The 20685-nt window shown below is 38.3% G+C and overlaps 1 protein-coding gene and 1 long non-coding RNA gene across 4 annotated transcripts; one reads left to right on the top strand and one right to left on the bottom strand.

Annotated features, from left to right (window-relative positions):
* Positions 1-284: 284 nt before the first annotated feature.
* Positions 285-7424, top strand: LOC307120374 (uncharacterized protein). Of its 3 annotated transcripts, none has more exons than XM_079807389.1 (5): positions 291-448; positions 988-1305; positions 1757-2101; positions 2177-2310; positions 6170-7424. In XM_079807389.1, exons 1-5 carry the CDS (start codon positions 397-399, stop codon positions 6185-6187), a joined length of 867 nt encoding a protein of 288 aa, XP_079663515.1. In that variant the 5' UTR covers positions 291-396; the 3' UTR covers positions 6188-7424. The 3 variants fall into 3 exon arrangements, with proteins under 3 accessions (XP_079663514.1, XP_079663515.1, XP_079663516.1); XM_079807390.1 differs by having other exon boundaries at positions 2186-2310; positions 6170-7270; XM_079807388.1 differs by lacking the exon at positions 6170-7424 and having other exon boundaries at positions 285-448; positions 2177-3338.
* An 11281-nt stretch (positions 7425-18705) lies between these two features.
* On the bottom strand, positions 18706-20314 carry LOC307120409. The gene is made up of 3 exons (XR_013815789.1): positions 20260-20314; positions 19570-19623; positions 18706-18808 (listed from the first exon to the last, which is right to left on the bottom strand). It is a non-coding gene; the product is annotated as an uncharacterized lncRNA (long non-coding RNA).
* Between the last annotated feature and the right edge of the window lie 371 nt (positions 20315-20685).

Raw genomic sequence — 20685 nt, 5'->3', positions numbered from 1 at the left:
ATAATGCAAAATGCATAATCTTCCAGGTTAGAAGTCGGTAGTCTACATTAACAACGATTTGTGTGTAAACTATATGTGAGTGTGTGCGCACACTGACTGCAACATATCCAGCAACGCACGTTAATGTTGTTCCTCTTTAGTAGATTTGAAAAATGCGTCCATTTGAATGGTGAAATGAGAAGGAAAAACAAACTGCCAGTAGCGAATGAATTGTTGGGGGTGGGACCAGGGTTGGCCGATCAGTGTCTAGCGCGCCCAAAGAGCGCGCCTTTTCAAGCTTTGATGCTTTCACTTCTTCTTCGATCTTTGAATGAAACCATGTTGTCGCCGTAAACGCAGAGGAACAACAGAGCACGTGCACTTTTATGTATCAGAATATGCATTTTTGTTTTTAAAATGAAGCTTCTCTTTATTTTGATCTCATTGTTTTTGTGTTTACGTGTGAATGGTAAGACACTTTATGTTACAGTCTCTCTATTTGTTAACAATATCTAAATGAAAAAAACGATTTACTGTGTGGGGGATTCAAACAACAGGACTAAACATAAAAACAATATTTTGTAGAAAAACATGACGCTATTTAAGTTTTAATGTGGTGAAAAAGCTATTTATGGTCAAGTATTTTTGTTTATCTATGTAGTAATCATACAGGGTAATATTCATTATATACTTTATAATTTGTTATGCATTATAAAACTTTGTTGAATGAATGCACAAATATGTATAGGGAAAGGGATCAGAATATGAATCATGATGTGGTTTGTATGATGTTCATTAAGTTAAGATCGTTCATGAGACTCGTGTGTGTTTGTCTGGTGTGTGAATGTGTAAATCAGTGATGATCTTCTGCTGTTTGTTTGCATGTTACATTATGAATCCAGACATATTTCTCTTCCTACAATCTTTATGATCTGTTGAAAAACATTTTCACTTCACTTTCCTGTTTTATAATTTTGGCTTATAATGAATTGTTGATTTCTTCTCCAGGTGTGTCTGGTGCTGAAGTTTCAGTTTCAGAGGGAGATTCAGTCACTCTACACACTGATTCTAAAACAAACCAACAAGAAGATATTCGGTGGTATTTTAATGACACACGTATAGCTGAAATACTTGGAGATCTTAGTTTTATCTGTACAGATGTTCAGTGTAATGAAGGTACTGAGAGATACAGAGACAGACTGAAGCTGGATCATGCGACTGGATCTCTGACCATCACAAACACCAGAACCACAGACTCTGGACTCTATAAACTACAGATCAACAGTTACAGCAGCAGAGAAAAGATCTTCAATGTAACTGTCTATGGTGAGTCAGTTAAAAGCAAGTTAATTATGTTATAATTCCATTATTATTATTGTTAGATTTTTTTGTGCAGTGACATTCAGATGTGTTTTTTCTCAGTTTCTCTGTTTTAATTCACATGAAGTATGTAGATAATCTCTTTACAAACACATTTGCTGTGAATGTGGAATTTTTTGTAGAATTATCTCAGTTTATAAACTGTTCAGAGATAAACTGTAGATGATCATTTCTCATCATACCATCTCTTATCGCATTCTTTTATCTGTTTAAATGTGGATTTGATGTAAAATAAGGGTGTGAATTGTGTTCATAAGCACAAAACATGGATATATTTGCTTTTCAAACCTAAAGTTTGAAAAGAAAGGGCTTGCTCAGTCACTTTCATGTCCACAGTTTTCTCAAGATGTGTAGATTGTTCCCCAGAAAGATCATCATCTGATGGTTTGTGTTTCAGGTGTTTCTGCTGATGAACTAGATGAAGTGAAGAGAAAGTCAGTGAAGGAGGGAGAATCTGTCACTTTAGATCCTGGTGTGATGAAAAACACAAATGATTTAATGACGTGGTATTTCAGTGACACTCTCATCGCTGAAATCACTGGAGATCAGAGTCAGATCTGTACAGATGTTCAGTGTAAAGAGAGATTCAGAGACAGACTGAAGCTGGACAATAAGACTGGATCTCTGACCATCACAAACACTAAAACCACAGACTCTGGAGATTATCAGGTACTGATCACCAGCAGTGGCATCCGTCGCCGCAGCGTCAGCAGCATTAGGAGATTCAGTGTTACTGTAACTGGTGAGTATAATTTCTGAATTTTAAAATACAGTTCAGTATTTGTAAATATAATAAATAATGATTGTCTGTCTTTAGCTGTTCCAGGTTCAGGTGTGTCTTCGGCTGCTGTAGCAGGAATATGTGTTGCTGCTGTTGTTCTGCTGGTGGCTGCTGCTGTTGCTGCTGTGATTTACTATCGCCACAGGATCTATACACCAGCAGCACGGAATGTAAGTATTACATACAGCTGATTTAACAAGAAATATGAGATTTATTGCGCAAAATGAATCTTTAAATGTACAGTGTGCGTAAGTGTGCGTAAGCTAAGTGTGCGTAAGAGTGTGGTTAGAGTGTGCGTAAGCTAAAATCCATAGCAAAGTTCATATTTATAAAAATGGTCTTTAATGTGGAAAACATGGCCACGTCAGGGTCTGAGCAGACGTACGCACTTTTTCCTGTGGCATAGTCGGAGTACTGCAGGTATTTGGAAATTTGTAAGCAGTAGCAATATTAATAATAATAATTTTCCCTAATAATAGTTATTTTTCCTGGGGTTAGTTACACATGGTTTAAAACTTTCCAGTTTCCACACATCAGCATGACGAAACTTAGTGTATTTAGTAGTTGTCATATCAGGACTATTTAGAGACAAAAATGCGCCAAAATTAAATTAAAATTAAAATCTTTGAAAGATATCACTGAACATGGATTTAACAGTTGAGATCGTTCCTTAATGCTGATCTAACCAGCAGAAGACACTAAATCCCAGTTGTGCAGGTGGGGCATGTTGTAACGTTACAATGTGCCCCTATCAGAATTATGCTATTCTATATTTATGAATAGTCTATAGTCAATGTTCAGACATGATTAATTATTATTATGTTTTGAACCATGCTGTATGTGTTTTGCAGTGTGTTTGTTGTTTTAATGAATGAAAAAAATCCATAATTTTATATGAAAAAGTTACATAATTGTATTTTATTGACAAAATATTTTAGTTTGTTTTGGATATATTTTTTTTATTAGATAAGATAAGATTTTAAGCTGTCATATGGTCATGTTACCTATGGAGCATGTTGTCACATTTCACTTCCATTCTTTTGGGGTAAATCAAGAAAAAAAGTATTCACTGTATAAATGAAACAAAACCAAATAATTGTACTAGACTTGTGAAATTGATGTGATATATATAGGATATATAGGACTAAAATAAATAGGCTTTACACAAAATATGTTTCACTTAAATAATTAACACATTAACAAAACGAAAGAAAGAAAAACAAGTGTAGGCTACACTGACTGATGTGCTCAACAAGTTGAAAGAAATGTTTTACAAATTAAAGCACAATATTTAGTTTTTATTGTGTGTACACAAATAAAAGTAAACCTTCAGTTTCAGTTGGCTGATATTTAGCGTACCTTAACCATGAAGGAAACATTTTAAAAATAGCCTGAAAAAATAACTGTACCAATTAATCAATTACAAGAATACCCTAGGCTACTTGTTCAAAATAAAACATAGCCTATAGCCTGCATGGTTTTTCAAAATCCTGTTAGCATAATTACACGCCATTAAAGTTAAATTATTTAGCAGGACCCCGATTTCGGCCTTGCTAAAATTATTTTTCTTGCCGCTCGCCATTCTCAAGTAAAACATGTGGATGTTGAATGTGCTCTTTTATATGCTAATGTTATTAATTAGGGGACGTTTACCAGGCGGAGATCTGAAACTATTCAGCTCTGCAAAATTTCAAGATCATTTGCGATTTATATATTTCACATGCGAAAGAGAGGCATATGCACGTTTTTGTGTGCATTTTTCGGAATCACACATACATACATTTGAGAAATTCATTAATTAATTAATTCATTCATTATCTTCCGCTTATCCGGGGCCGGGTCGCGGGGACAACAGTCTAAGCAGAGACGCCCAGACTTCCCTCTCCCTAGCCACTTTCTCTAGCTCTTCCGGGGGAACCCCGAGGCATTCCCAGGCCAGCCGGGAGACATAGTCCCTCCAGCGTGTCCTAGGTCTTCCCCGGGGCCTCCTCCCGGTGGGACGTGCCTGGAACACCTCCCTGGGAAGGCGTCCAGGAGGCATCCGATATAGATTTTCCGAGCCACCTCAGCTGGCTCCTCTCGATGTGGAGGAGCAACCGCTTTACTCTGAGCTCCTCCCGAGTGACCAAGCTTCTCACCCTATCTCTAAGGGAGTGCCCAGCCACCCTAGGAGAAAACTCATTCCGGCCGCCTGTATCCGGGATCTTGTCCTTTCGGTCATGACCCACAGCTCATGACCATAGGTGAGAGTAGGAATGTAGATCGGCCGGTAAATCGAGAGCTTTGCCTTACAGCTCAGCTCCTTCTTCACCACGACATACCGGTACATTGACTGCATTACTGCAGAAGCTGCACCGATCCGTCTGTCAATCTCCCGTTCCATCCTCCCCTCACTCGTGAACAAGACCCCGAGATACCTGAAGTCCTCCACCTGAGGCAGGAACTCTCCACCAACCTGAAGTGGGCAATCCACCCTTTTCCGACTGAGAATCATGGCCTCGGACTTGGAGGTGCTGATTCTCATCCCAGCCGCTTCACACTCGGCCGCAAACCGTCCCAGTGCCAATGAAGGTCCTGGTTTAAGGAGGCCAACACGACAACATCATCCGCAAAAAGCAGTGACGAAATCGCATGGTCCCCAAACCTTTCCTTGAACTGTCGCCTTATCGTGGTGGAGGGGTTTGAGTACCCGAATGATCCTGGGAGCTATGTTGTCTGGGGCTATATGCCCCTGGTAGGGCCTCCCAAGTCAAACAGGTCCTTGGTGATGGGCCAGACTAAGAACAGTTCATAAACCCTCTATGAGCACAGTAATAACAAGGGCCGTGACGTTGCCCGGCGTGGCTCAACCGGGGCCCCACCCTGGAGCCAGGCCCGGGGTTGGGGCTCGTATGCGAGCGCCTGGTGGCCGGGCTCACCACCTGCAGGAGGGATCGTAAGGAGTTGGTGCTTAGTGGATCAGGCGACAGTCGAAGGCGAGGCCCCCGACGACCCGATCTCTGGATATGGAATCTGGCATTTGAGAAATTATCTTAGATCAAACAGTTTCTACGCAACATTTTAAAAATGAGGCCCCAGGGCCCTCATTTATCATCAGTGCTTAGAAAAGGTTCTATATTTTGTCCTACGACTGAATTTTAAAATGTGCCTAAGTACAAGAAAATCCATATTTATCAAACGTTCTTATGCACATGAGTAAGAAATCATTGTTGATAAATCCCACATGTGCGTAAGTACCATGCTCGTTCACGTTCATTAGCATTCAGAAACGCCTCCAATCAACCATATATGGTGACAACACTTCCCTTTAAAAATCACGTGATTGTGTTTTTTCCTCACCACAATAATGGCAAAGAAGAGGAACTTCACAAACACACGAGTCGCGCAACGACGTTTAACAACAACAAATTGGCATCACAAATGATTTGCACATTAACAGAATGAAACCCTTTTCTATTTACATCATTAAATTCGCTGGTTAGTGCTTTTCTGGCGATGTGGGTGCAGTCTATGGCTCCAATTGTGTTTGGGAATCTGGCGATAGCACAAAAGCCCCATTTTATTTCGGCTTGTTGAGGATTTCGGTAAGGGAACTGGATGTAGGTTGGGTCCAAGGAAATAAAAATTTGTCACAGCAGTCTTTTATAGTGTTTTACACCAATTACGCATTGTGTTTAAAATTACAAAATATATATATAAATGTAGTGTTTTATAATTAAAGGAAATACAGGACATATGAAGATTGATTAATGCATACTGTGACACTTAAATGCTTTTTTATGTGTAGTGTCGCTATTCTACCACTAGATTATCTGCGTAAGCATGCTCAGAGGTGTGCTTATATTTACACTATGTATAAGTACAAGCTGGTAAATCCCACACTTTTCGTGAAACCGTTCTTACGCACAGATCTGTGCATACACCGTTGATAAATGAGGCCCCAAGTCTCTAGTATTTTTGTGTTTGTGTAACTGAATCATCAGTCCTGTTCATGTCTTTTACCGTGTGTGTATCTGTGTTTTATTACAGGAAAATGATGAACTGTAGATGATCTGTAACCTGAGGAGTGAATTGCTTCTACAATACAAGATGACACTGGATGGTTTGCTATTGTAGCTCTATCAAGCTTTTTTCTTCATCTTATTATAAGTCTTTGCTCTTTAAATTGCTAAATTTAGGTCGGTGTTGGTGACACGGCACGGCAGTGGGGGCGATTTCCTTTTAGTTGTTTTTTTGTGTTGCCTTATTTATGTAAAAAAGGCTGTTCTCTCAGCTAGTGAAGATAATAATTTATATTATAAATGGCTTCCAGTTATTAGGGCCCAAGCTCCGATGGTGTGAGGACGCTATTGTAATTCAGAAGGGATTTTAAAGCACTGTTACTGGTTTATAAATCACTGAGGCCTAGGACCTCAATACATTTCAGATTTGCTAATTAATTATAATGAAGTGCTTTAACAGAAACCACTTTCAAATCCAGACGCAAAACTCAAAAAAAAAGCTGTGCATTTACTGAATGAGCTCTGTGCCACTGTACGACCGATTGCACTTTATCTTTATGTATTGTCTCTTTATTATTGTAATTCTTTTAATAACGGTTTTACTGAATGAGCTCTGTGCCACTGTACGACCGATTGCACTTTATCTTTATGTATTGTCTCTTTATTATTGTAAATCTTTTAATAACGGTTTTACTGAATGAGCTCTGTGCCACTGTACGACCGATTGCACTTTATTGTTATGTATTGTCTCTATTCTTGTAATTCTTTTAATAACGGTTTTACTGAATGAGCTCTGTGCCACTGTACGACCGATTGCACTTTATTGTTATGTATTGTTTGTTTATTCTTGTAATTCTCTATTATTCTTACTGGGGGGAAACACTTAATATTCAGCAATAATATTGATCTGACACCATTGTATGAGAACTGGACTGAGCTGGACGATGACATCACTGTTTACTCTAGAGCTGCTGGATAAATGAACTAAATTAATAACTTTTTTACAATATACTAAATAAACACGGAACTTATTAAATTGGACAGTGACACTGTTTTCTTCTGGAGCTGCTGTACAGCCAGAACAAACTTTGTTGCATTATTTTAGCTGCTATAAAACAATCTGAATAGTAAAATACAGAAATACAAAATAATTGTGTGTGTGTGTGTGTGTATTTTTTTTTATTTATTTTTTTACTATCTGCGTACTGGAAGCTTCTTCTCACCAAAACAAATTCCTTACTGTGCAAACATACTTGGCAATAAATCTCTTTCTGCTTCTTTCTAATTTTCCAAGTTTATCAATGCCTTAAAGGGGACCTATAATGCAAAATTCACTTTTATAAGGTGTTTGAACACAGATGTGTGTCCACGGTGTGTGTAAACAACCAGTCTATAATGGTAAAAATCCACCCAATACTTTTTTTTAAATAATCCGATTCCCCATCAATCATTATGAATCTCTCATATAGCGCATTGTTTATTATTTCCCCCTACGTAAGAGTAGGGAAACCCCGCCCACGACTGTTGACGATCTGCCCTTTTGGCATAGACACACCCCTAGAAGCACAGAGACGGCCATTTCTGTTTACTCACTCGCAAATTTATTTTCTGAATGAGCTTTCTAGAACCCACTCATATACTTTGGATCTAGTGAGATTGAAATATCGGATCCAATGATCTCATACCATAAGCTTATTTTATTTTCTATATCCCTGTCAAACGTGTTATCTTTATCTGTCAACGCTCAATCACATGCCCACTACTATTCTTCTCAATTTCATGTACATTTTAATTTGCTCTTTTAAGAAGTTCACAACTGTCGCTGGACTCTGTGTTTCCTGACCTAGATGTCGACCAACATCTGGAGCTGCCCAATGACGCTTTGCAGGATGTTTTAAACAAGACATGATAGTTTTTAAACCAAAATCTAGAACTGATCGGTGGTAAACATCTGAGACTTGCTTATTAAAACAAGCTTGTAGGAAAGTAGAAATGGAAAAAGGACACACTTCGAACATCATCTAAGTGGCTCAAGGATTGCTGCACCCTGCAGAGTATGCAAAAGCTGCATATTTTTTATAATATAATTTCTAATGAATATCAAAGACCAAAGGTCCTGTTCTCAGTCATAAATGCTGCCTTAAATCCACCTGTCAATATTTTCCCAATCCCTCAAACGTACAAAAGCTTCTTGAATTTCTTTATTGATAAAATCTCTTATTTAAGGCCTCAGGTGTTAACTTCATTTAATGAATCCATTGCTTCTACTTTGCTGCTAGCCTCATAGGAGATTTTTGAATCCCATTTCCTTATAATCCCTTACTGAAACTATTGCCACCCTTAAACCCTCTTTCTATCCTCATGATGTAATGCACCCACGTTTTTTTTAAACTGTTAAAAGAGTCTACTGTTTGCCCATCCCTGCTCTAGATGGAGCTGAAGTTATGGTAACGGCCGTTTTTGTTGACTAAAAAAAATATGGACGTAGTGTCCATGACATCACCCGTAGGATTCCGAAGAGCATTTTTTAAGCCTAAAAGTTGTCTGTTGCCATCTTGGCAGCACGTCAACGCGCGTCACTCCCGGATAAATTAAAATTGACAAAGAGGCAGGACATGGGTGGAGCTGAGGTGCCTGGTTGCTGAAACCATGCCCGCCTAGCTCGACCATAGTGGCAATCCACCTGTCACTCAAGTGACCACGCCCTTAATTATGCAGAACTTTAAGGCTTAATATAATTTAGACGGATGAGTTATAAAAAAAATTCTCCCCATCACGGTTGTCATGAAGGGCAAAATTAGCTGTACAGACCAAATCCAATTTTTGTACCAGGCTGTAAACATGTTATTTTCTGCTCTAAAGTTGGTCATTTTAACAATGGGGGAGATACAGATTTGACTCCAGTCGTCACAGTTAAAGGGTTACTTCAGCGATTTAGCATTAAGCTTTGTATCGGTAGAAAACTGGTAGTATATTCAAATTATGGTACTTTCCCCCCTCATATCCCCCTGAGACGAGAGAATTATGCAGTTTATTTCTGTAAAAAATCCTCCGATGACGCAAATATTGTCATTTTGTAGTCATCAGAGGATTTTTTTGGCCAGAGGCTAGAGACTACAGCCAGTAGTAGGAGCTGTTCCACGTTATCAACCCGCCCATAGGGGAGAGATCTCACGCACAGAATGTAAATGCACACGGCCACTCGGATCGGGCATTGATAATGGAGCGGTGCGGAGCAAAGTGAGTGTTTCAACTTTTCAATGAATTCCTATGAAAGTTTAGCTTCTATAGGCATGATCTGAAAATGCGCCAGACTGGACACGCGTCGTGAATGACTGTCACGCTTACCTCAGCTCTACTCAGCTCTTCGCTCTCGTGATGAATGAAATCGGACTCCTGCTGCATTTGTGCCGTGACTTTAGTTCGGCTCACTCACACTTTATTGAAAAGACACGTTCAGTTTTTAATTGTAGTGTCTATTCTCTAACTGAACAAAATGATTGTATTATGAAAATAAAAACGATGGTGGGGCGGTGTCATGGTGGGCAAGTGATAAACCATTAGCCGTGGCTTCAGGAGTGGTCTTGTAGGGAATTCTGGGAGTTGTTGTCTTTCATCCACATGAGACAAAAATAAATTTTCTGTCCTTTCTCAGTCCAGAAGGCACCAAATTCAAAAACAATTTCACATTTCTACTACATAAATGACCCAGTTTAAATACACATTCATCTTCCCAGCGCTGAAGTGCCCCTTTAAGTCACTTCCGTGTTGGTTTCAAGAGAGATAGGCCCTGTCCCAAATGACACCCAAAACCCTCACAGTCTTCCTACGAGTCAGCACTTTCACAACGTAATGCCGCTTTGACTGCCAGTAAGAAGTCGGCTGAGTAACCCACATCAGTGCAGGCTCGGCACAAGTGCACATCGAGGGTGCATATCGACCTCGAAAGGGGGGGCGTTCGCGAGCACCCTTCTGAGACCTGAAATGACAAATGGGACACCCTATGGTCTTGTGGACTTAACGGACATTGTAAGTCCACAAGACCGAAAGTGCACATGAAGTGTGCCTTTTGGGACAGGGCCACTGTGGAAAGTTGCCACTTGTTTCTGACAAGCGCTTTAAGCGGTAGACCAATCACAACAGGCTGGGCTGTCTGGCCAATCAGAGCAGAGAAGGCTAATGGAAAGGAGGCATTTAGACAGACGGATTCATCCATTGAGTCGTTTGAGAATCATTGAAAAATGTAGTGATGTATATTTTGAGAGAGTGAAACAGTTTTTTGACATTTGATGCATGTAAACCTGTTGTAGGAGACCTCCAAAACAACATTAGGAGACTTTAAACAAGCATAATATGGGCACTTTAATGTTTTCCTTGATTGGTATGTATCTATGTGTAAGATCTGTAAGATATAAGTTACAAAGCTCATATAGTCACCCACAAAGTTATTTATTAACAGAGAACACTGATCCAGACCTCCCTGAAACGCCTCGATTGAAGTCCAGATATTATCCTGTGTGTGAACGTCTGCTTAACTATGTGAAGTTTCAGCATAATTTCCTAACAAAGGCATAGTTTCCAAAATAAGACTTTAGCAGAACAATCATCTATATTTGACCAGTAGGGTGTGTTATAAATATATCTCTCTTTATACATGAAACATTTTAGAAAAATTGGACACAATTATGGGACACCACAATGCAGCATCACAACAGAGAAAGGAACCTTAGTGGTGTTGGATGATGATCCAGGTAAACTAACTCCAAAACCGTTTGTCACAGACTCTTATATCAACATTTTGAAGTGTCAAAGTGGCAGTTGCATAAACTGCAATGGCCGAAAGTGCACATGAAATGTGCCATTTGGGACAGGGATGGGTTGCCAGTTGATCATACCTCTTTTGTGGTCTGATTGGTTGAAGGACTATCCATTTGCGTACAGTCATTTAATTTATGCTCTTTTATCACGCCTCTTGTGTAGTAGAAAATACATAGCAGACTGGTCCGTGTAACGCTTCACAATTCAATTTTCAGACCATATAGTGCAAATGCAAAAAATAAAATATTGAAACAAACGTCCATTTTTTCCATTTTCTCGGTTACTTCATCAGTGGATTTTTGCCATTTTCTCTCCTTTTTTCAAATTTCCTTTTGCTAAATTATGACTTAAGAAATTAGCTTTTGAATAAATTGAAATCTAACCAATTTTATTTTCCTTCTATTTTTTCCCCCAATTTACGTGGACTGTGCCATATAGCGGGGGGAGGTCGCGGACTGTTTTACATCGTTTATGTAGGCTATAGCCTGCGTGCACGTTGAGAAGTAGGCTAACTTATAGTTTAAAAGGCTAACACAGAGGACGCCATAGTTTTTATTGTTAATAACTGTGCTAAATGTAGAATTCAGGTCTGGCCATCGGGAGCAGCGGGCAAACCGGTGGCCTGGCTACTTATTTCGCCCGCTGCTTTGTATTTATCTATACTTATTTGTTATTAGTGCACGCACACACACATACACACACACACACACACACACACACACACACACACACACACACACTCACGTGCACACACACTCACGTGCACACACACTCACGCACACACACACACACACACACACACACACACACACACACACACACACACACACACACACACACACACACACACACACACACACACACACACACACCTACTTTATTATAGGCCTATTGATGCATGCCTCAATGTACCCGAATGATTTAAGGACTCGCCATTTGATAATTAACGGCTTGTAATGAACCGAGTTAATGACTGCTAAATTTAAGGGCACGAGAAGATGTGAGAAGCAGTATATTCAATGAAAAGTTCAATGTTGCCGTGGAAACGAAGAATGATGATCACTCAGTGAAAACAATAACATCGGCAAAGGAGTTTATTTAGGCCCAAATATTTTGTATGTTTGCATGTAGGCTAGGCTAAGATGTGAATAAAAGCTAACAAAAATTTGCCGAACTTTATAACTTTAACAAAATTATAAAGAAAGAAAAAGTGAAAGACAGTCACAGACATAGGCTACCAATTCAGATAGATTTTAAACATTAATAATAACTTCTTCTACTCTACAAGAAGAAAAAGTGAAAAAAGAGAGAGAGCATTTTCTTGTGGTGCCCCCCTGAGCACTTGGTGCCCTATGCGCAGCGCGTGTTGCGCGTAATGGGATCGGCGGCACTGTGCATTTGTCACACTTCCATGTCTGAAAAGCAGAAGCAAGCTCAGCGTAAAATAGACTCTTCCGCTGCCTGTATCAGTGGCAGTGCCCATAGCACGAAAGTATCGTAATTTATTGATGTAGCCTGCAGTTCATAACAGCCACGGGTAACAGGTGCAATGGACCGCTCATGTTCGCATCAGTGGCATAACTTTAACCTAGAAATCACGGACCCCGGTGCACAAATATCATAACTATCTAAAATAGGCCTACTGTAATATATTGTATGTTATACTGTAATACATACAGTGAGGAAAATAAGTATTTGAACACCCTGCTATTTTGCAAGTTCTCCCACTTAGAAATCATGGAGGGGTCTGAAATTGTCATCGTAGGTGCATGTCCACTGTGAGAGACATAATCTAAAAAAATAATAATCCAGAAATCACAATATATGATTTTTTTTAACTATTTATTTGTATGATACAGCTGCAAATAAGTATTTGAACACCAGAGAAAATCAATGTTAATATTTGGTACAGTAGCCTTTGTTTGCAATTACAGAGGTCAAACGTTTCCTGTAGTTTTTCACCAGGTTTACACTGCAGGAGGGTTTTTGGCCCACTCCTCCATACAGATCTTCTCTAGATCAGTCAGGTTTCTGGCCTGAGTTTGAGCTCCTCCAGAGATTGTCTATTGGGTTTAGGTCTGGAGACTGGCTAGGTCACGCCAGAACCTTGATATGCTTCTTACAGAGCCACTTTTTGGTTATCCTGGCTGTGTGCTTCGGGTCATTGTCATGTTGGAAGACCCAGCCTCGACCCATCTTCAATGCTCTAACTGAGGGAAGGAGGTTGTTCCCCAAAATCTCGCAATACATGGCCCCGGTCATCCTCTCCTCAAATCAGTGCAGTCGCCCTGTCCCATGTGCAGAAAAACACCCCCAAAGCATGATGCTACCCCCCCCCCCCCCCATGCTTCACAGTAGGGATGGTGTTCTTGGGATGGTACTCATCATTCTTCTTCCTCCAAACACATTAAGTGGAATTATGACCAAAAAGTTCTATTTTGGTCTCATCTGACCACATGACTTTTTCCTATGACTGCTCTGGATCATCCAAATGGTCATTGGCAAACTTAAGAAGGGCCTGGACATGTGCTGGTTTAAGCAGGGGAACCTTCCGTGCCATGCATGATTTCAAACCATGACGTCTTAGTGTATTACCAACAGTAACCTTGGAAACGGTGGTCCCAGCTCTTTTCAGGTCATTGACCAGCTCCTCCCGTGTAGTTCTGGGCTGATTTCTCACCTTTCTTGGGATCACTGAGACCCCACGAGGTGAGATCTTGCATGGAGCTCCAGTCCGAGGGAGATTGACAGTCATGTTTAGCTTCTTCCATTTTCTAATGATTGCTCCAACAGTGGACCTTTTTTCACCAAGCTGCTTGGCAATTTCCAGCCTTGTGGAGGTGTACAATTTTGTCTCTAGCGTCTTTGGACAGCTCTTTGGTCTTGGCCATGTTAGTAGTTGGATTCTTACTGATTGTATGGGGTGGACAGGTGTCTTTATGCAGCTAACGACCTCAAACAGGTGCATCTAATTTAGGATAATAAATGAAGTGGAGGTGGACATTTTAAAGGCAGACTAACAGGTCTTTGAGGGTCAGAATTCTAGCTGATAGACAGGTGTTCAAATACTTATTTGCAGCTGTATCATACAAATAAATAGTTAAAAAATCATATATTGTGATTTCTGGATTTTTTTTTTTAGATTATGTCTCACACAGTGGACATGCACCTACGATGACAATTTCAGACCCCTCCATGATTTCCAAGTGGGAGAACTTGCAAAATAGCAGGGTGTTCAAATACTTATTTTCCTCACTGTATATTCTAGAAAGAAAGACGCATTCAGCCTTACTCAAAGGCCGCGGAAACATGGCCAGTGGGTTCTTTACGCAATCCATTCCCCGCATTCTTATTTTGCTTCTTATGTATTAAATATACAGGCCATTAGTTTATGAAACCTTGATCAAAATTAAAATACAATTAATAGAAAAAGAAATTCACTTTAAAGAAATGATTTCTGCAAAACAACACTCAATAAAAATCATGTCTGACCCCACTCCATGTCTCCAGACATATTGCACGTCTTATAGCCTATATCTTACTCATGCTGCTCACTTTTCATCATCAACATATGAAATTAAAACAATAATACAATAGGCTAATATTTAAACATATAGCCTAACTATGAATCTAAATAGACTACGTTTTGCATTTAGCCTACTCCACTCCAAACGCTTCAAAAATGTATTTTGTTTATTAACGCAAAGTTTTTAATTTCAAATTTAATTTCTAAATTCAGTTCATATTTTCAACAAACGAAATTCCGAGCCAAAATAACGAAGTGGTAAAAAAAACTGCAAAAATGAAAAATATTAAAGAATTTGCGTGCGCTTTTGTCGGCATGAGTACGATAGGCTATAAGACGCGCAATATGTCTGGAAACATGGAGTGGGGTCAGACATGATTTTTGTTGAGTGTTGTTTTGCAGAAATCATTTCTTTGAAGTGAATTTCGTTTTCTATCAATTGTATTTTAATTTTGATCAAGGTTCATCTAATTGCCTGTATATTTAATACATAAGAAGCAAACCAAGAACGCCGGGAATGGATTGACATGTGTAACGAACCCACTGGCCATGTTTCCGCGGCCTTTGAGTAGCCTAAGGCTGAAATAGCGTCTTTCTGTTTTTAATACATTTTTTGAATATATGTCTTAATTACATTAGGCCCATTATAGACAGTTATGATATTTGTGGCTGCACCGGGGTCCATCATTACTAGGTTAAAGTTACACGCTTATCATTAGTGATCCATGGCACCTGCTACCCATGGCTGTTATGAACTGCAGGCTTCAATCAATAAATTGCAACAATTTCGTGCTATGGGCACTGCTACTGATACAGGGAGCGGATGAGATATTTTTATGCTTTCAAACAAGTGTGACAAAGGCATGGGCTAAATACATTCTCTAATGTGGATAGAGACATATATAGAAGGAAAATAAAATCGGTTAGATTTCAATTTTTTCAAAAGATAATTTCTTAAGTCATAATTTAGCAAAAGGAAATTTGAAAAAAGGAGAGAAAATGGCAAAAATCCACTGATGAAGTAACCGAGAAAATGGAACAAATGGACGTTTGTTTCAATATTTTATTTTTTGCTTTTGCACGATATGGTCTGAAAATTGAATTGTGAAGCGTTACACGGACCCAGACTCCCCAGACCAATGTTCAATCTAAAGGCCAATTTATACTTCTGCGTCGAGTGCACGCAGAGGGTACGGCGTACCCTACGCATAGACGCGTTGGATACGCCGTACCCTACGCCGTAGCCTGACGCGCACCTCTCCAAAAATGTAACAACGCGTCAATTCTACGCGGACCGCAAGCGCTGTGATTGGTCTGCCAGAACCCTTCCCTCAGGTCAATAAATAAATAAAAAATCTGCGATAGGAGTGTGTGTGTGTCCAGAAATTGGATGATAGTTCCTTACGTCTGCTATAACACACTATTTTGCAGTCCAGCGATTCTTTATGGTAGTAAATAAATACATAGATCCGCTGAATATAGTTTATTTATTTTCTCATTAAAACCAAAGATGTTAATCAGTAATTGTATATCAAGAACAGGGACACATTAGGGTATATTTCGTGAATGAAGTCTCCGCAACAACAATCGCTTGCTGAGCCACCGCTGCTGAAAACAGCGGCCACGAGCTCCGCATGGTTTCACAAATGCATTCCAGCGCCAGATCGCCTTATTTAACTTTACTAATCAACTAGAGGTGCTTAATTTGTATTAGATACAACAACTCAAGCTGCAAGAAAAGCCGCTCTCTCACTGCTGCTGATATTCCGACATGAATGTACAGATTCTACACATCAAGCTGCTTCTTCTTCGGCCGTTCTCTTGATTACACCAACATGCCCGAGGACACTGCCTTCTAGTGTCTGCATGTGGAATTGCACATTGACGCAGACAACAGCGCAGAAGTATAAATGCTCACGACGGCGTCGGCTACGCGCGTAGCCTACGGCGTACACTACGGCGTACACTCGACGCAGAAGTATAAATGGGCCTTTAAATTGCCCACCCAGCAAAAACACGTTGAAAAGACGTCGAAAAGACGACATTGCCAGACGTTTAAACAACGTTCAAATTTGGTTGAAAAGTGAAAGGTGAAAAGACGTCTTTTTCAAGTCGTTGAAAAGACGTCTATAAAAGGATGCCCACTTACGTCTAAATTTGGTTGAAAAGTGAAAGGTGAAAAGACGTCTTTTTCAAGTCGTTGAAAAGACGTCTATACAAGGACGTCCCACTTACGTCTAAATTTGGTTATAAAGTGAAAGTTTAAAAGACGTCTTTTTCAGGCCTAATTTCAACCGTGAATGCATGATTATATTTAATATTCATAATTACTGTCACAATAAGACAATTCACAAAAGAATACCGTTTATTGACACATCAAAAACACTTTCCTGATCACATATTAAGCCTGCATTTGATCAAACATAACTGTAAAAAACATAATAGTGTGAAATATTACTATAAAAATAACTTTTATATGAATAGGGGAGCGCGGGGCACAACCTAATGCGGGGTTAGTTGTAACACGCATGTTTTAACCCTTTCCACACATGCCAGAATGACTAAACTTGGTGTATTTACTAGTTGCCATATCAACATTATTTAGAGAAAAAAATAGCGCCAAAATTAAAAAATCTCTGGAAGATATTAGTGAACATGTATTTAACCATATCAAAAGTACATTTCTTACCTAAGTTTAGTTTTCATCTCTGTTTTTTGTGTTTATTTAAAATAAGACAAATCCGATAATATCTTAATCTTATATCTGTTATTTAACAGTTGAGATGTTCTTTAATGCTGATCTAACAACAGAAGACACGAGCCAGGGTTTACATCCCAGTTGTGCAGGTGGGGTTACAATGAGCCCCTATTAGAAATATGCCATTATATTCTATACTTCTATGAATTTTTTTGAGAAACCATGAGAAAATGGTGAATAATGACTGAGAGTTAATGTTCAGAAATTATTAATTATTATTATTTTTTTAACTATGCTGTATAGCTGTATTTAGCTGTGTTTGTAGTCAAACTCAAAAATGCTTATATTTTTAATGATTAAAAAATGGCATTATTTTATTTTAAAAAGTTAATAATTGTATTTTGTTGACAAAATATTATAGTTTGTCTTGTATATTTTTTTGATTATAACAGGTAACATTTTAAGCTGTTATTTGGTAATGTTACATTGTGCCCCACCACATGTTACAATGTACACATGTTACATTTCACTTCCATTCTTTCGGGGTAAATCAAGAAAAAAGTAAACACTGTATTAATGAAACAAAACCACATAATTGTACTAGACATGTGTGCAATTAATGTGGGAAAAAATAAATACTCTGAACCCCAAGTGGATTTACACAAACTGAGAAAGTCAAAAAGCGTTAGGTTGTACCCCGCTCTCCCCTACATTGTAAAATGACATTTATTCCTGTGATCAAAGCTGATCTCTTCAGAGTCTCATGATCCTTCAGAAATCATTCTAGAGTTGATGCTCAAGAATCATTTATAATTATTATCAATGTTGAAAACAGTTGTGCTGCTGCACATTTTTGTGGAACAGATTTTTTTTTTTAACAATTTAAGTCTTTACTGTGACTTTTGATAAAATGAATCCATCTTTTCTGTATAAAGATATATATATTTTTTTAAATTTTAAAAATATTTATAAAACAGAACAATGGCCAATTATAAAAACATTAGAATTCAATAAAGCGGTGTTCACCCAAAAATGAATTGTCATTAATTACTTACCCCCGTGTAGCTCCAAACCCATAAGACTTTTGTGCAAAAAACAAATGAAGATATTTTTAGCAGATGCCTTGTGTGCACAAAAAAAGCGTCTTATTCACAAATTATGTATCTTTGACGCATGTTCACAAGTGCACCAGCTCTCACAGCAACACAACACGGATGCATGGGGGTGAACATGTGTCAGATATACATTTTGTGAATAAAGATGCTGTTTTTTTGCGCACACAAAGCATTCATGTCGCTTCATAGAATCGAGGTTAAACCACTGGAGTCATATGGATTACTTTAATGATGTCTTTACTACCTTTCTGGGGTAAACTGTGAAATGGGGGGACATAAATCTCTCAGATTTCATTAAAAAGATCTTCATTTGTGTTTCAAAGATGAACAAAAGTCTTACAGGTTTGGAACAACATGAAGGTGAGTGATGAAACTTTTTGGTTAAATTTTATACATTAGGTAAATCAGACAACATCAATCATCTTCTTGTTCTTCTGCTCCTTCCACCATCCCAATCACGACAGAAGCTTCCACTTTGAATGCTTTAGCCTGGCTGTTTTTCTCCAGCATCTAAAGTGAGAAAGAAAACAATAACAGAAATGTAAATGAAAAAACAAAAAAACAAAAAAAAACAATGGTTGTCCAAAATGTAAAGTATACACCATCACTGTTAGGGCATTTCCACCTCAGGGCACAAAAGACTGGAAACTGACTAATAGCATGAGAACAATTTACTAACATTTTCAACAGTTTTGTTACTTCCTATACATTGCAAATGTTGCACAATTAAAATGACTATGCAAGTACTACAAAAAAGTAAACTGCTGAAATGTTAAAAGGACAGTACACTGGAAATACGGTCATCTTACTCACCCTCATATGATTTAAAAATGTATGGGTTTTCTGTCAATACAATGAAAGTCAATGGGACACAACATTGTTTTCATTGTATGGGCAAAACAGTTCTTCAAATCTCAAATGGCTTTGTCTGTATTCCCCAGAAGAAAGTCATATTGGAGCAACATGAGGGTGAGTAAATGACAGAATCTTGTCAGAATGTCTTTGTTAACAGAATAACAATGATTTTAACTTCATGCATGAATATGTAGCTTTAACTTAACAGTAAAAGTGTAAAGGTGTAAAAGTTCTCAGCAAAAGAAAGCCAACTGTACTGCTTTCCACCCACGGTTTGGCATGTTCAGCGCCGCGGTTCATCTCAAATCTGATGGCGCATTCGCATCTATAATATTTTTTTTTGAAAATAACAACACGTAAAACAGACAGAGTTAGGCTAATGTATGTTTTTATAAAGGGACTTTGGTATTACTTACCAGTCATATGGTTCATAATGTCTAGAGATGTTCTTCGACAGGAGTATGCTCCATCTATGGCCATCAGCCAGGAAGAATATACACACATTAGTCAAAAATATTTAGTAGCCTATACAATACCAGGTTTATTAGAAATAAACTATAGCAGAGGTAAAATGCAGAGTAGAAAAAGAGTAATATACAGATATGCAAAAAAATTATCCTAAAATAACAGAATTTACATTTTTAGGTTTACTTATTTAGTAATACTAATACAGTGTAAACAATAAAAGCCTTTTTAAAAGAACAAAAAATGTGTGTGTGTGTGTGTGTGTATATATATTAAATATATAACGTTATATATAAATATATATATATATAATTTTGCAAAAGAAAATTACAAATGCATGGTGATATATATTTAGGTTGACATTAATTAGCTTACTTCCAAACAAAACTATCAAAATATCTCATCTACACATAAGATTTGATTTTAAAAGCCCCAACTTCCATAAACAAGAGCTCAAGTCTATAACTTAGTTAACGTTAGCATAACGGTTGCAACAGTAGATGCTAAAGGACTTTTTCCGAAGACACTAAACCATTTCTATAAAGTAGGCTAATATTCAACGCAAGCGTGTCATTTACATGAAAGAAAGTGTCAGTAACATTTGTATGTACTATTTGTGTAATTTTAGGCACTAAACTTACCTGAAATTATGAAAACAACAATGAGAGACGGAGTTTTGCAGCTTGTCTCTTGTCAGTTGAGTTGAGTTGACGCTCCGTTTCCTTGGTAACGCCCTCTGCGCCAGTTCAAATGTGACGTGAATGTTCAGCACGCGCGCCCATTAAAACACGTAGAAGTCACGTAGGATTTACATAAATGTCAAATTGAGGGAGTGAATTATTTGATAATCAGATCAAATGTCCTGAAACTTGATACATTAAGTGGATAGCAGGCCTGTGAACCTAGCCTACATCAAACTGTAAATTGAATGAGAATAAAGCAGTATTAAGAATGTAAAACTATTTTGAAGTCAGATTATATATAGGCCTAGGTTATAATATGCTATATGCTACACAAGGCATGAATATATTTTCTCATACTGTATATGTACAATTACAGATGTAAAT

This window comes from Gobio gobio, assembly GCF_949357685.1.
Source record: "Gobio gobio genome assembly, chromosome: 24".
NCBI lineage: Eukaryota > Metazoa > Chordata > Actinopteri > Cypriniformes > Gobionidae > Gobio > Gobio gobio.
This window is presented reverse-complemented; position numbering and strand designations above follow the sequence as displayed.